The 16944-nt window shown below is 38.2% G+C and overlaps 1 protein-coding gene across 1 annotated transcript in view; it reads right to left on the reverse strand.

Moving 5' to 3' along the window:
• Positions 1-8621: 8621 nt before the first annotated feature.
• The window catches only part of SCG5 (secretogranin V (7B2 protein)), a gene marked incomplete at its 5' end in the record, with an annotated part of 13490 nt that continues 5167 nt past the window's right edge, over positions 8622-16944 (reverse strand). Inside the window, 2 exons of the mRNA XM_009583391.1 lie at positions 8622-9486; positions 13257-13310. Coding sequence (XP_009581686.1) covers positions 9391-9486; positions 13257-13310 — 150 coding nt within the window. The remainder of the gene's footprint in view (positions 9487-13256; positions 13311-16944) is intronic.

Consider the following 16944-nt stretch of genomic DNA (forward strand, 5'->3'; position numbering starts at 1 on the left):
GCAAGGCTTTCTAAAAGACCCCAAAATAATTTATATATACATCTTTCCCCTGTTAAAGGGCATTCTAGTTGATATTCATATTAGATGCTAAACTTTACGAACTTAAGAATTAAAAGTACAATACAATAATAATAAAATATAAAAATAGTCTATTTTTTAATCTGTATGGTTACCAAAAATTTATTCTTTCAAAAATTGCCAAAAAAAATCACTTCTGGGAAACTACACAGGCGAGCCTAGGGCCAAATCTCTTGTCTTGATATTTCCAACTGCTCTGTTTTGCTTCTTCTGTTTCCTTGTCAAAAGTATCCTGTTTAGCCTGTTTGGCTAAGGGCAGTTGGATATTTATTCATTGATCTTTCCCTTTCTTACATTATCTTGAATTCTAATTAGTGTTTTTCAAGTCCTTTTACTTTATTCTCCAAATATAGCTACAACAGACATCGCTCTTCCCTTTCTGTGGAGCTGTTCAGAGCCATGGAAGAGCTGTCATCTTATGTTCTGGGACTAACCGCGCTGCCCGGCAATTCTCCATTAGCTGCTTTCATTGGCAGTTTGCTTAAATGATTTTTTTTTTTATTTATTTATTTTCACAAATAACATGCGATTCAAAGTGCCTGGAAAAGTGTCACTTGATGTTAGGAGAGATTCTGTAAATAGGCTCGGGAGCAATCCTCGAGGTGTTTGTAATTAATCAGGCACCAAACACCTGGAGCTTTTGGATGCACTTTTAAAAAGTCTAAAAATGTAAACAGTTTTCTTTCCCCTCCCCAGGAAGTCTTAATGCACTAAAGACGTAAGTGAAGAAGTTAAATCGCAAGTGACCAAATCAATGACACTTCAGATCAGACTTCTTTTGGCTACGCCTTTCCTGTAGGCTGAAGTTTTTACATTGAGACAGCTATCGTGATGTAAAAACCTACCAGAGACAAGGTACAGTGGTTTTTATCTTGATGTAATTAGCTGAGATAAATCCAGGTGAGGGCACAGGCTATCTGGAGGCAGAAAGCATAAATGCTTGTCTCCGTTTTTGTCCAATGGAGACGGGACAGTTTGTTTAGAAAGCCTCTGCGCATTAGGGAGGAGGTGACTGCCGCAATCAAGTGTAACAAAACTGCCTTTCTAGATAGAGAAAAAAACACCATAACCAAATGGGACTTCTTTGTTTCTGATTTGGAGAAGTACTTTGTGAGACCAAGTCCTTTTATGTTTTAGTATCTCAAATAAAATTGTTTTATCTGGGGTCTCGATCCCTCTTGCTTTGAGTATATTACCACCAGCTTCTGGAAAAGCTTTGAAAACCCCTTCGGTATTTGGCCCTGCATATTTTAATAAGGAGAATTCCACCTGCAATCACCTTGAAAGGAATTATTCCTAACTGTGACTTAGCTTCAGCGCTGAAAATGCTTATAACAAGACATGTCTTGCTATAAGGAGATGTCCTGTTAGCAACACTAACAGGGTCCCTTAGGGTCGCTGGAGCCCTTGGTCAACAAACCCAATGGATGACAATGATTGCAAGATCAATGGAATGCTAACAGTGAGTAAGAAAGTGGGGTTTTAAATGCTTTCTTTTCAAATGACCTAAAGATATTTTTTAAGTTACTAGAATAATGCACAGTCAAGTGCTAAATGTAACATTCTTCCAATTATTTGGGTAGCAGCTAAATACATCTCATTTTTCTGCAAAAATAATACATTAAAAATGAGTGAAAGAAGGCTGGTATTGTTTCAGGAATCAGAAAAGAAAAGATTGTGGTCTCTATCTACTCACTGGAGGAGTTCAAACCTGTATCTCCTACACCTCTTAGGTGTAGCCTCTTAGCAATGAGGCAGGAGCTTATTTGTACAGGAGGACTCTGCACCTCCCCTGCTGAGGCTGTTCAACCATTCAGGAAACAATTAAATAAAGACCGGGAGCCAAAATAAGGCATCTAGTGGGGAGGGTGGGGGAGGGTGCTTGGATCGTTTTCGCCATGCTCTAAGACTACTTCTGTATTTTTATCCAGGGTCTGGCTGGCTACCCAAACACTCCTTGAGCCCAGGTGTTACCCTGTCCTTCCTCATGTTCACCCTGCCCTACTAACCACTAGATGACAAATTTGTGTTCATTCTTGATCCCCTTCTCTGGCGCTGCTAGAGCTTTGATTCTTTTGCCATACCTCTTCCAGACACTTTTTTTTTTTTAATTAAACTGTCTACTTCTGCTGTGGTATTTTGTGCAATGCCTGGTCCTGTAGACATGTGTGAGATGGGTCCTTACCAGGCTGATTCCCCCAGGGAATATAGGGGAGGAATTGCCAAGTTTGTGGATGCAGGTTGGGTTTAGGACTGAGATAGGTGTAGAGCTATGCAAGTTCACCAAGTTTCAAACAGTCCTAGGCATGCATGGAAGTAGACATTTACGTGCCTGAGGTACTTCATTGACGAGAAAACATAGTTGTGTATAGACTTCAGCTGCCTAAGGAATTGGGCAAGGGAGGTAGGGCTTGAGGATCATGTGCTTGGACTTTGGTATTTGTATTGCACACATGTCCAGCTGTGGGCACTTAATCCTTTAGTGGAGCTGGCCCTCAACCTCTTTGCAACTGTTCACCAATCTGTTAGTTGGAAATAATTTCCAGTTTTGTATACCTCCAGATCAAAAAGCTCCAGATACACAACAAAATAGACACAAAGTGTTTTTAACAAGCAACCGATATTTTAGGGGCAGTCTATGAAGGTCTTCTCTTCAAGTTTGTGGATAATTCTTGTCCTTTTAAGGGCTCACAGGTTGCTGCTGAGAACATAAAAACAGAGCAAGAAATAGCCAATATAGTTAGAAATTAGAATATAGCCTCAACTACTAAAGCAGAAATTAATTAATGTATTTTAAACTGAAAGAAATGTATATTCTTCTGACACATACTGCTTGCATGCTGGATAACTTGCACGCATGAGGGCCCCTGAAAACAAGTCTTCCGAGACCCCCTAACTTCAGGCCCATAACCATCAGAAAGTCTGCAGCAAAGCTGGAGACGCTGTGGGAATAGCAGGAGGAAGCTATAAGGAAACAGAAGCAGGGCAAACTTTTCTGGGTTTCTAGCTGTGCGCACACACATTACCTGCACACGCACAAACCTCTATGGCAGCTGAGTCACAGGGTTGTTTGCGAATTTAACCAATAGCCAGGGTCTATGCATGAACTATGATAGCAATGCTTATCTGTTACAACAAAGATTTTTAAAGAACTTACTTAAATCAGCCGTGACTGTGTTTTTTAATTGATAAATGATTTATGCAGCATTGAAAATAGCTTTGTTACTTCAATTGCAGTAACACAGCTTTGAAGCCCATAAATCTTACAGCCATTGCACTACTCATGGAGTCACTAAAGTTTTGCAATTCAGTTAGTCACCGGTTGCAGCGTTGTTAAAAAAAAGGGAAAAATTAACCAATGGTGAATTATGAGTGCTTCTCTGGATGACCTGACTTGTTCTTTCATGAGTCTGTTTTGTCCATTTGGAAATATAAAATGCCACAACGTGGTATTTTATTTCCCAATGTAAAAAGGTGTTCTATGTTAGGATGAGGAATCAGGACCACATTTCCCCATAGGGGCTATCCCACTTGAATTTCAGCCACTTTTAGAGGACTTTTGGGCATTAGAATGTAGATAATGCACTGAAGAACTGCTAGGTTTTTTTTTTTGTTTCTCAGAATACAGGATTAATTAAAAGAGGCTAAGACTGAATTCAGCATCAAAGCCGTATGCCCCTTCTGTGATCTTACAAATACTCAGATGCCCAGACCTAAAAACCCTATCATCTGTTACGGAGATCTTTGGTGACTCCCAAGAAAGTTACATTGTCATGTGGTGGTTAGGTTCGGAACAAAGATGTGGAATAAAAGTAGTCAGTGTTTATACATTTAAAATCAGGGCTTAATGGTCTGTAAATGAATGACACTGGTTAGGGAACGTGGGAGAGTTTGAGGCTAGTAGCAAGTAACACATTATTTTTCTTTGTGCTTTCTCCTTTGCCTCACTCAGTTTACAATTAAATTTAGCCACCGACTCCCACCACTGTTTTTCTTGGAGAGCAGAGTAGGATGAAGAAACACAGCGATTAAATGTAAAAGACACCCATGCATTGCAATAGGAGCTGGATTCCATGTGTTTTGGTAACAGGAACTATAGGAAAAAATAAAAAGAGGTGACTCAGGTCTACCTAATCTTTAAAGTCTGAAGCCGTTCCCAATTCCTACCATCTCTGATTCCTTCCCCACCTCTGCCCCAAATACAAAAATAGACCTTGTTAGTAACACGGGATTTTTTTTAAGCTCTTTCAGTTCCAATTGGTAATGCTGCTGCCATGACATTCACATCATTTAAAGTTTGTTATGCTCCCATGTGTTGAACACATGGCTAGCAGCTCTTCCAACCATCAGGATCCATGTAATCACAGCAAAGCAGTTAGCATCATAAATAAAGCAACCATGAACTGATAGTACATACTTCCTTCTCATGGTGAATTAGGATGATGAACTGGAATTCAATGCCATTCTTCACCTAACAGCAAAAGGCTTGAGTATGGTACCATGTATGTACCTGGGAAGTAATTCATTTAACCCTTTCATTGTCTTGTATTTGGAAATCTTGGTTTAGGACCCAGTCCTGTGCCAATCAGCCATATTTGTGGTTCATGGGGCCCTTCATGATGGCAATTGCACCCTCTTCTACATTTCCTTTTAGTTGTTATTTAGTTTGCCTCTAAGTAGATCATTGTCAGCGGCTGAGCACTTTAAGGGAGCTCGTTTTCTTTGCTCATGGTTGGAATCTGCCTTTGGCTCTAGGCACCACAAACAGTTGTCCCTTAAGGACACAGTAATTCTGTATTTTAAAAGAAGACATTATGTGAGATAATTCCTGAACATGATACTTATTTAAGAGTATTGAAGGTAATTGCATGACTTCAAACAAAACTGAATTTTTAAGTGTATGCATATGTATACATGTGGCAATGGATTCAGTATGTTCTGGTTTTTGTTGCTGTTGTCTTTTCTTTGAGGCATATCATACTGCCATCCTTTTTGTATCAAGCATGGTGGAAATGTAATTCAATCTAATTGTCAACTCCACTAGCCTGAAACCTTGGATTCAGATGTCTCAAAGTTGGAGGAATTGTCCTTTTGATTCCCTGATGGCCTTGATAGCTTCTGACTTGGATGGAGAAGTACCTTAAATCTTACCTATAGTGCATTTAGCTATTAAAACAGTGAACACACTCATCTCCCCTATGAGTCACGTGAAACTGTACTTTCCTTGTACATCTTAAATTTTTGCATGGTCATGATAGCATCTTCTGAATCTGCCTACCTTCCCTTTCTCCTTCCATAAATCTGAGTTTGTGCCTTTGACTGAAAAGTTATCTTTGAACTCCTTGTCTTAATGATCCAGACATTCCAGACTTCATGTAAAAAAGAAGTACTTGCATAAAAATTAATTCACAGGACAAGTGTTACAGCATTACAAATGAGGTAAGAGTTGGTTTAGTGAGCTTACCAGCAAAAAGGCCAGAAGATTCCAAGTTTGTTTTGGGTTGGTGTTGTTACGGGCTTTTTCCCAACAAATTTAAATGTTTCAAAAATTAGTTTTTGTACAGCATGAAAATGAAAACAAAGCCTTTTCAACACTTTCACACAGCTACTGGTTAGAGGCCTGATTTAAGGGCATGGACTCAAGTCTCCTCTTCATCATCAAAAAGATACTTTCCTTCATCCCCAACTCCTGACATTTGGAAACAAAGGGGCTTGAATTTTACTTTGTCCACAACAAAGCCAAAAACTTAATTGACTCGGTAGTCATCTTTCTGCCTGTGTCCTTTTTCAGTTTAACAGATGAAGATACGCTTCATCATATTTTGATAAAATAAGCTCCAGATCAGCTTTACTTACAGATCACTTACTGTAAGTGACTCTCGGGACTCTGACATCACATTCCCAGGAACTACTTCCAAGTTTCTTTGGTTTGCTCATGAGTTGCTGAATAGATTAGCAGTATGGTTTTGTTAGGTGAATGCAAATGTGCCAATAAAAAGGAGCATATCGCTGTTTCCCCTCCTAAATAATTCACTAAGCATTTTTATATTACTTTCTTCTGTGGGTTGACATCTTTATATTCTTTATAATAAAATTCTGAGTTTATTATAAGGCTATATTATCTTTTAAATAGTGTATGTTAGTATGTGTCTATGTATGTGTGTGTGTGTGTGTGTGTGTATATATATATATACAGACACACATGCACCCCCAGAGTAAGTTTTGTGACACAAATCAAATACTACAATCTGCTCAGTTACACAGTGGTTTTTTTTAAACTAGGGTCATAAATATTTCTTTACCAGACAAAAGCAATGTTTCATGGCAATACACTTTATTTTGTATAGCTTCTTTCAAGAACATTGTGTCTCAAATACGTTAGAGGTGATTAACACACTTGCAGATTTTAAAATAATCTAAAAAGGTTTTAATTTGATGAAAATTCTAAACAACAATATCAATACACATGCTCCTTAATTCACATGCATCATAAATATAAAAGGGTGATTACACCTGTAAGACCTGAGCAGCTATTTACATTCTTGTAAATATTGGTTTGGTGGAGTGAGCTCTTAGTGATGGGGATAGTTGGTATCTTTGTTCATTGATTCCGAAAGACCAGCACTGTGATGATTCTTTATAAAAAACTACATATACATGTTTGGATTGTCGTTGGAGCAGCAGGAGGGACAACTTTTTTGCTTGGTTTTGGGGTTTTTTTTAATTATTATGGGACTACCAATCCCAGTAGAGAAAGGCAGCTCTACTATAAAACTGAAATTAGAGTTATTACTCTCATTATTATGGTGCAATAGCTATATTTTAGTAAAATTTCACAATAGCGCTGTTGAGTCTTCCTGGTGAAACACTCAAGCTGCCTGATGGACTCAGCAGATGGCTGCTCACCGCCACGCGTTTGATTTCTTCCAGCAGACAGTTCCTGTAAGATGCATCATTGTATTGTACAGTGTAAAGGGGTTTTTTTGCTTGCATTTAAAGGTAAAAACATCTCTAAATTGGGTAATTTTTCCTTCGCCTGCTCTGTGCAGATCTATCATAGACAGAAGGGCAGCTCCTCAGGCCCCACCAGGGTCGCAGGCAGCCACGGGGGATCCCGGTTCTGGTCAGTTTGTGGTGCCGGATTATCACATCCCCACGCAGTGGGTATAGTGAGCTCAAGGGCTTCGAGAAATCAGACGTGGGATTTCTGATACTATTAAGCAAACAATACTGCTTTGCCCCTCCCTTTTTCAGCCCCCGATTTACTGCACACACCGCCCTTTATTATGTGCTAGTCCTTACTAAGAGCTTAAAAATGAAATAAATTGCCTTCATGGTTGCTTCGTTTTTGTGATTAAAATGGATTTTACTGGTGCTAGTAAGGACAGAATGTAGCTCAGATTACTTTAAAAGTGTTGATAAGACCGTTGAGTACCTGACGAAACACCAGTTTCTTAGGAATGGAAATCTAGCCCCTGACCAGCTGGAAGCCTTGTGGCAGCACCAGCAGCTGGCTGTGGGTTAGGTGGGAGGAATGACCATTTCACATGTGCTGGCCGCTGGGCATCAGGGGGTTCTGCTATGATACATAGTTTTTTTCTGGTTTTGGAGACAACCTTTGCAACTCTGCAACTCTCAATACCTGTGTGAAGACGAAGCAGGAGTGCAGATAAGAAGAATAAGCTTAAGAAGCAGAGAATACAAGTTCTCTCGTGTAAACAGCTGGATTACTCCCATCCCATTCCAGGCACTGGAAGTGGAAGGAGGTCTGTAATTCACACAAACTCCTCAATATCGTGTCACATATGAGTATAAACCCCACTGCATTACATACTATTTAGTTTTCTCTTCCAGATTTTTTTTAAAGAGGAAATATGGTGAAAGACATGATAGTTCAGCCTAGAACGTTACGGGGTTTTGCAATCTACCCATAAATGACGTGAGAGGACCGACTCTCTGCATATATCATTTATTACAAATTACTAAGTGCTGGCATAAAAAAAGCAAATGCCATACACAGTCATATTTGTGCCATCCTGTTAACTTTAATCTTATGTAGCTAGGACCTTTAGTTTCTGTTAGTTTCTTTTCTGTTTTTTCTAAGGAGTCGTCATTATTTTACTGCGTCTTTCTGTAGGACGGGGAAGGAAACTACAATTTTTTTCCATAGATTTGAAGTTCAAAGCTATAAGTTAATGCTGTTTTCCATAATTCCTATGCCCCATGCACATGGCTTGAAATATTTCCGATGCACCCTGAAAATAACAAAATTTTAGGTAATTTTATATTCTCATCTTTCAGAAAGGGAGAACTCAGTTTTCTGGAATATAAAGTTCTTTAATCTCCTAGGGGCAAAAAGGCAATTTGAGCTTCCTGGAGCAACTTCAAGAGCAGTGATAGCTACTAGTGTTTAGATCATCATAGTTTTTCTGAAGATCATCAACTGTAATGACCTTCATATCCTGGATTTAGATTCAGAGGATGTTGACACAACCTTATTAGCACAGACAAATGTCTCTATCTTCACTTATAATATCCCAGGGACACATAATTTAAGAACATTCTAATGCACAAATGCTGCTGTTACTAAGACATAGAACAGCGGGGGAGATTAATTTCCACACAACAGTACCACTGATAAGGAAAAAAGATGTGCAAGCAAGGAAAGTTGTGGACATGGAACAATTAAAACTAACAGAAAAATATTCCAGTGGATAGAGTCAAAAAGCAGTTCTTTAATTTTTAAATTTGCACAGCAATAACCGAGACAAATGAGCCTCTGAAATATTTTGGAAAATGTCACTTTGCAAACCTTGCAGATTGCTTAAATGTTTATTAAAATGGACCAAAAGCCAAAATTCTCTGGGTAAAATAAATACTTTGTCTTTGCTAAGTAACAATATTTGTGAACAAAACATAAAACTATAATTTTCATGTGTCAAACATAGTAACATCTAAGATTAAATGTTGGAGGCAGACCTGGCATTTTTTTACATCTTCCCATTTACAAGCTGCTCATTAAGACCATTTACCTCACGTTAGCTATTAAAATGACTAACATTTTTAAAGTTTGCTCCATGACTAAAATAAAAACAACAGAAATGTCCTTTTACCATAACTTAACAAAAAGCAGAACCATATTTTTGTTATCTAGGAGAACATACTGTTATAAATACAGCTGTTTTCCATCTACAATTATATAAATAATAAACATGCTGCCATTCACAAGGATTTTAATAGATGATTATATATAAGCAATATCACGATCTAGCAGAGGATGGCATGAGTTTTCATCATTCATTTTTATTGTACTTATTCAGGACCCTTGTCTTCATCTGAAAAATGTGGAACAGACTTCTTTGCTACAACATTATCCAGTCGCTGTCCTTGCAGATACGGGTTCACACTCTGAAAAAGTTTAAAATTATTTATACTTATTAGAAACAGGGAAACATAAAAAAGGTAACTAGGAGTAGTGGATATATTTATCTATTTCTTATCTGTCAAATACTTGCAGACTGGGGGGGAAAAAAAAAAAGAAATTGCTCCCAGGGAGTAAATCTAAAAGTAATCAATGTTTTTTTGTCTAATATTTTTAGTGTGCAGGAATTTAATCCAATCCACTAAAAAGAATACAAGCGAAGGAGGACTATCGAGAATATAGGACAATCTGAGTTAAACACTGCCTTCTCGCTCCACTCCTCCTTTCCTCAGCTCAGCAGAGAAGCAGCAGCAGATCTAACTCCCTGATTCTTGAGGCAGGTCAAAACTTGTTAGAGCAGTACAGGTAAGCTTTAGCTCAAATCACTAGCCTCTGATGGACCTTATGCTGGGAGACAAGTTAGATACCACAGTATCATTTCTGACCCAAGTCGTCTTCAGCCCATCTCCTCTCCAGGAACCCCTCTTCGCTTCCTCTCTTGATGCTGCGATAAAAAGCTGCTGGCACAGAAGCAGAGCCAAGCAAGGTTTTGGCATAGGAAATGGCTCTCCTACCACTGCCAGAACAAGGGAATGCTGGAAAGAAGATCCCCGGAGAGGGTTTAACTTCACTGTGCGCCATGTAAGCAGCACAACGTGAGACTGAAGATGAACAGATCCTGTCTCAAAACTGTTTGGAGATCATAGTAATGTAGAAAGCCTATGCCTGAATTTTATCTATACCCATGGAATAAAATGTATTTACTGTATTTGCAAGTATCAAGCAGTTTAGTGGAGCTTCAGATTTAACTTAAATATTATTTACACCCGCTTTCTGGCCTGTTACACTGTCAGTGTAAACAAAATTCAAGTATATACTTTCTCCTTCACAGATACAGACAAAAATTCTAGTGTGCTGGTTTTTGAAGCCCATAAAAATTGTTTGCCTAAGGACAAACTTTGGAGGAATGCAAATTTTCCAGTATCTTCTCATTCTTGTCAGGCTGGCTGTGTCATAGAAATTACTTTTCTTGAGATATTTCTGTGCTTCTTTCACCAAAATGTAGGAGTTCAAAACTATGCAAAAAAAAAAAAGCTTTTAAAATAGGCATGAAATATTTATTTTCAAATATCCCAAGTATTTGTCAAATCTCTGGAAAAGATTTGGGGTTTGTCTGTCTTTGAGTTTAAGCCCTTGGGTTTCTCCAGCTTTGTAGACGCTATCATTAATACCTAATCATAGCGTAGAGCAGCCCTTTTGCTTTCTTATATTGTTTTTTGAGTGCTTTGCCTGCTGCAAGTGAAAACATAAAAATATAAGAACCAGAAATGAATGTGGAAAAATCTTTGAAAATAAAGCTAACGCTAATTTAATGCTTTAAATTGTTAAAAATAAGACACATGTAAATGATTTGTTTGTGTTTGTTTAAAGAAGTTCTGTTTAATGTTAATTTAGTGAAATTCGGCTGTTGCATAAACTTCTAGGAATTATTTGAAGATTCTTAGGAAGATTAATTGGTCTTTTTTTTGGGATGGTACTTGCTTGCTACTTTCTGAAATAAAGTAGAAGAGAATGAGAATACATAAAAATTTGAATCCTTCTCAACCGACAAAAGAAAACACAAAATATAATGCAAAATTTTTTGGCTGATTTGACTAAAAAATGTTTAATCCTATACAGCTGTGCTGAATTCACAGTAATGCGGTTCCCGAGTACCTTTGTGCACAGCTCCGAGCCCACAGCAACGTGACTCAGTGATAACAGAAGCACTCCTGTCATGTTTGGGATATTAGATTCTGGACAGGGCTATGCTCATGCATAGGAATCAAAAAAAGGGGAGAATTGCTAGTTAAATTAGAGGTCACTGGAGGCTTCCTTGTCTTGCACTGCAAAAGCTGCAAAAAAATAACACAGTGGCAAATGGTAAATACATACCTTTGCTATATATACTGATTATATGTCTGTATGCTTGTGTGTGTGTTTACATACACACATATAAATATATGAATATATACTTAGACATATACTTAGAATATGTAGTTTTGTAGACTCCAGTAATGCCCCTATGACTGTTACACTATAGCTTCATATAGACACAACACAGATACTCTCCATGGGCAACCCAATTCTGCAAATAGGACTTGCTTTAAGCTGAAATTGGGACATTCTGACCCAAAAAGACCAATTTGTTGCCAGAAGCTGTCCTCCCTAAACTCTCTGTCTGTGCAGAAGGGCATGGAGGGGTGGCAGGGACCGCAGCAGGCAGGAGGGGAATCCAGTGGGCTTTTTGGTTTCTGGGAAAATACACTCTGCTGCTGACAGCTCTAGGTTACCCTTCTGCTGATAAAGTGAAAATTCTGAATTGTTCATTAAAGCATTAGTAATCATTACAGTATTACTCTAAAAACAATAAAATACTTTAAATGATACTGAACTTACCATTAAGTGACATGCCTGTGCTAAGAAAATAAACCTGCTGCAAAGCAAGAAACTGAAGCTTCACCTCCAAAATTCTGGGCTACCCCAGGCCACGTGGCTGTCATGTCTCTCCAGCCATTATTCCTTTTGTATCCGATCACGTCGTTCAGCACACAGACAGAAAATGTTGTGGGTTTTTTTTCTTTTTTTCTCATGTATATATTGCACTAATCTTACTTTAACATGGTGTTCTAGCTATTAATAAGTATTCCACATAACTGTTTCCAGAGTAAATTCTACTTACTTTAGAGTTAAAATCAGGTGCCTACCCTTTTTTCTTTTCCGCTAAAAAACTCGAAAATCAGATGTAAGTGGGAGGCAGATACCAAGCTCAAGATAGATCATTAACTTAACGGTTGAACAGTGTTTATTACCAGTGATGTGTGAATCGGTAAGAAATCAACTCATCTTCTCCCTTTCTAGCAAAGACTTTAGGTTTGAGAGTTCAAGAAATAAATAAATCATCTTCACTTATGCTTCAGTTATTTTAAACCAAATTTACTTCATTTACAATATAAACTATGCTGTCACATTTTGAAAAGCTACTTTCTGGCAGAGAGCTACACTTTTTCTTCTTGTAAAAGAAATATACCAGCAGCAAAGCTAAAGACTTCGACTCTGCCTTAAAGTGACTTTTTGATAAAAGAAAGGCTGACACTACCAAAAAAAGAGAGGCGATAGTGAGGTGGACTGTGCAGAGGTTCTCTGTGATACGTGGGTTGCCTTCCTTCTTTCAGGGGCAGACAGATGAGAACCCATTCATCTTTGTCTTTCAAGCAAGTTGGACACAGAGATAGGAGTTTAATCTGAGGTAAATCTAAGTATGTAAGTGAATCGAATTACATCAGCCAAAGGACCAGTTCTACCGTCATTTACACCCAAAAACATATTCACATGCACGGGTAGTGGTAATTAATTTTACCAATATTTTTAGTAGGAAGCTTTTAAATTCTGTTTTAAAGACATTTGAATAATTTTAAATGGTTTTATGCAAATAGGATCAATTTAAAAACACAGATAATACAAAGTTTTTAAATTAATGCTCTGCATTGAAGTGCATCTTCTGAAAGCAACAGGCTATTTAGAGAAATACATCTTGTACTCGGTGGACAGTCCTGAAGCCTGCTGTAGTAGTTTGTCACAGAGATTCCCTGACTTTACACATTATCTAAGGTATAATGCAGATGCATTAGACTTAACTCTTCATTTCAACAGTATGATTTTAATTCTTATTAGCTCTCTAGATGATACAGGGGCTATAAAATATTCTGATAGTTACCCTCTTTCTTCTTTTTGGACCACCATTAATCTTCTCAAAGAGTAAATTCTTGCTCTGGAAGGGGAAAAAAATGCAGCCATCAAATTCATTACACTCTTCTTTTAAAATACTACTTTTGCTTTTAAATATTAGCAAGTTTAGAAGGATGTGTAGTTTTACGGGAAAGATAAACCACAAATAAATACTTGGATATTCCTGCTAACATTTTGCAGTTCTTCAGGAGCAATCACAGTCTTATCAACAATTAAAAAGCCAGTAATTTTCCACTGTGTTGCACTATATTGTCGTCTGTGTTCAGGCAATAAGTGCTTCAAGTACATGCTGGTATAATGACATAGACTGGATGTTCCCCATCATGTGATACAGGGTATAAATACATATTATTTTTATTTTTAAAAAAGACAGAAGGAAAAAAAAGAAAAATAACAGTGGGAGGGAGAGGAAGCAGGAATCCTGCCTCTGGTAAATCTTTCTATACATTTGAGGTGACACAAGAACAGGAGCAAAAAAATCTTTCCTTTACAAGGGATTTTCTAATTCCTTTTAAAAACGGCAATCGGCGTCATTCCTACTGTTTTGTTGTCTTTGCTTATTCCCTTCCAGATATCAACACTTCCCAGTGCAAAGTTCTGCTGAAAGGAATTCAGCGCCAACTCTTCCTTTGTTTAAGTAGTGCCCTCAATAAAGTTTCTAAAAACCATTTGGTCTATAACATTTTTAATGGTGAACCTTTTAAAAACTGCCAAAAACATCTTGGCAGAAAAGAAAGTTACGATGATGAGAAAAGAAAAAAAAAAAAAACCAACACAAAAAAACCCCCTCTGACCATAGTTTACATAAGTGCATCCACATATTGTTGTATTTCATACAAGTAGTGAATTCTAATAAAGTCTGGAATAACACACACATGCTCAACACATTTTGTTTCAATTGTGTATTATGAAGAAAAACAAAACCAAACCCTAACCTGAAAATGGAAGGAGAGAAGAATTACACGTATAAAAGCAGAACACTGTATAAACAAGGCCATTAATTCTGCTATAAACAACTGACCTAACATTGATTATATAAATAGAAAGTGTAATTCTAGCGCGAGACAAATTCACCAAACACTTTTACCCTCTCTGCAGCCTTGATATGAGAAAAAACAAACATTTTCAAGTGTTACAATGAAATCTGCCAAAATTGTCTGTTTTGTACGTCTCATGTTCATTAAACCCCAAATTCACAAGGCCTATCTCTTGCCCAACCTCAGTTATTTTGTCTGAGCTGTGCCAAAAGGGAACAGAGATGAAGTTGGCCAAGGGAGACATTCTTGGCTAGTCGTTTATGCAAACTCACTTCGGGAAAACTTAAATTTAACGTTTTAAAGAAATCCATGGATGCATAAATTATTTTTTAGGAAACAAAGCCCCGCCGAAGCCTCTTTTTCTAAACTCTTTGACCTTATACTTTTCACGAGAGGAAAAAGAGTGTCTCTGAAATAAAAAGGATTTCATGACTACTGGAGCTAACATTTCTGTCACTCAGGAAAATTCCTTACAATTGAACTGTTCCTGCTCAGGAAGATCGTATTTTGTTTAGTCTGTTTGGGAATATTTTAAGACCGTAACTACTTACTACCATAAGCATTATGTGGAGTGCAAAGCAAATGAGGTTATGGAGTGTAAGCTAAGAGTGTGCTTGTACGGTAATAGCAATCCTGAAAATATGTTCCACTGCGTAAGGGCCTGAGCTCATCAGCCACCCAGATTTGCCCATGAACTGCTCACCGTTCTCATCCCTCACCTAGGACTCGTTAGGAACGAAGACACAGAGTTTCTCCAGTTAAAGATACACCTCATCTAGAGACCTGCTGCATGTGAATTGCTGCTTTCCCCTCACTCCTGCAGCTTCCTTTGCGCCTTCCCAGCTACGTGGATTAGGGTACTACAGGCGGGATTTGCGTGGAAAAAACTCAGAAGTTAAAATGCTTACAACCAACTAACTAATGCCAGAAAGATTTACGCTTAGATCTTTCAGACTTCACTGAAATTTGTTTAAGTCAGTAAAAATCAGCAGCTCTGTAATCCGGACCTGCACAATTATTAAGCAAAACTGAAAACGAAAATTGCATTAGCAAGGTTGCACCCTTTCAGGAGGGCTTTTTTTTCCTGTCAATTTTCCGTCTTATCAGGAATATCAAGCATGACAGTTTCTAGTACACCAAACATACTACACTGAATTAAACAATCTGTATTTACTGCCTGAAATTGAAGAGGGGTACCAGACCTATCATAACCCATCCTAATAATCACCCATTGCCATCAGATATTTGAAAATGTCAGTTGGCAAAGAATGATGCACTTAATGTTGCTCACTACAACTGAAGTTGAAACAAAATGAAATTTATGAGTGACTAGCTTCAGGATTTCATTAAAATTAGGAAGCCAGAGATGGCAACTTATTTAACAAGGAGGCAAATATTTTTATCCCTGCTTCCCATTTGCCTGCCTTTGTACTGTCTTGGATCCCTCCACTGTAGCTGATAACCAAACTGGCATTTTTTCTACCCCGAGAGTGAAATAGTATCCACTGCTTCAGTAAAAAGAAGTTGCTGAAAAATATAGTTGCTTTTAATTTTCCGTTTGTACTGATACTGGTGTCAGAAAACACAGCTCAACTTTCCTCCTCTTTTTAACCCTGACACGTGGTAGTGGTTAACACTTTGGGTTTCAATAAATATACAACTTACATATAAGTGGTTTTGAGATTTGTATTGTAAATTGTGTATTGTAAACTATCTTTGTGCAAGTCTTTGTGGATGCCAACACCACTTCTTCAGGCCATCTAAAGAGTCAAGTTGCAAGATGCGGAAAAGGCAAACTCAAATGGGAAGTACCTGTCTCCTGCAAGGAAAAGTCTGAACTGAGGGGGAAAAAACCTCCAAAACCTCTGTGGCCAGAAATTGTAGAAACTATAGTTGCACACTAGGGTAGAAACCTCTAAAAGTCCCTCATCTTACCATGCCCACTGCCCCCTCTACATTTTCCACATATAAGGAGAAGAAAAAGAGGCTTTGGGGCTGGGGAGAAGAGGACAACCTCTGTATCTTGCCCTGTTAAACAGAGCCTGTTAGCAAGATTTCGCACATGTCAGCATATTGAAATATGGAGAGTTCTCCCAAAGACAGGAAAATTCTTCCTCTTTCTTCCCTCTCCTAACCCAGTATATATTTATCATGATTTATCTATTCATATCTTCATTTGTATTAGCAGTATTTACACATGATATTTAGCCTGTAGACAGAATCACACACTTTGCTGCGTGAGACAGCTTCTAGACTTGTTTTACCCTTATAAAATGTGTCCACTGTTCACTGGGTACTGCAGAGGTCCCACAGCTTCGCCAGCATGAGAGTCTGTCACCAAAGCAGACCAACCAACCTGTTCCTTTCCCATTAGTCATGAACAAGCAGGTCTTTTTTTTTTGACCTGCTAATGTAATTTGGATTTTACTGTGGTTACACTAAGGAATGCATGCTGGCTCCTTGAAAGGAGAAGCCAGTGGGAACTGTAACACTGCCTCAACCGCTCTGTGGCAGGAAAAGGCAGGGGAGAAGCTCCCCCGAGAGCGGCGAGCACACGCCAGCTCGCGCGGGTCCGGCAGACAGGCTGACTCTGAGGGCTTCAGACAGTGGTGACAGCCT

The sequence above is a fragment of the Fulmarus glacialis genome, unplaced genomic scaffold (assembly GCF_000690835.1).
Source record: "Fulmarus glacialis isolate BGI_N327 unplaced genomic scaffold, ASM69083v1 scaffold31078, whole genome shotgun sequence".
In the NCBI taxonomy this organism is placed as follows: Eukaryota; Metazoa; Chordata; class Aves; order Procellariiformes; family Procellariidae; genus Fulmarus; species Fulmarus glacialis.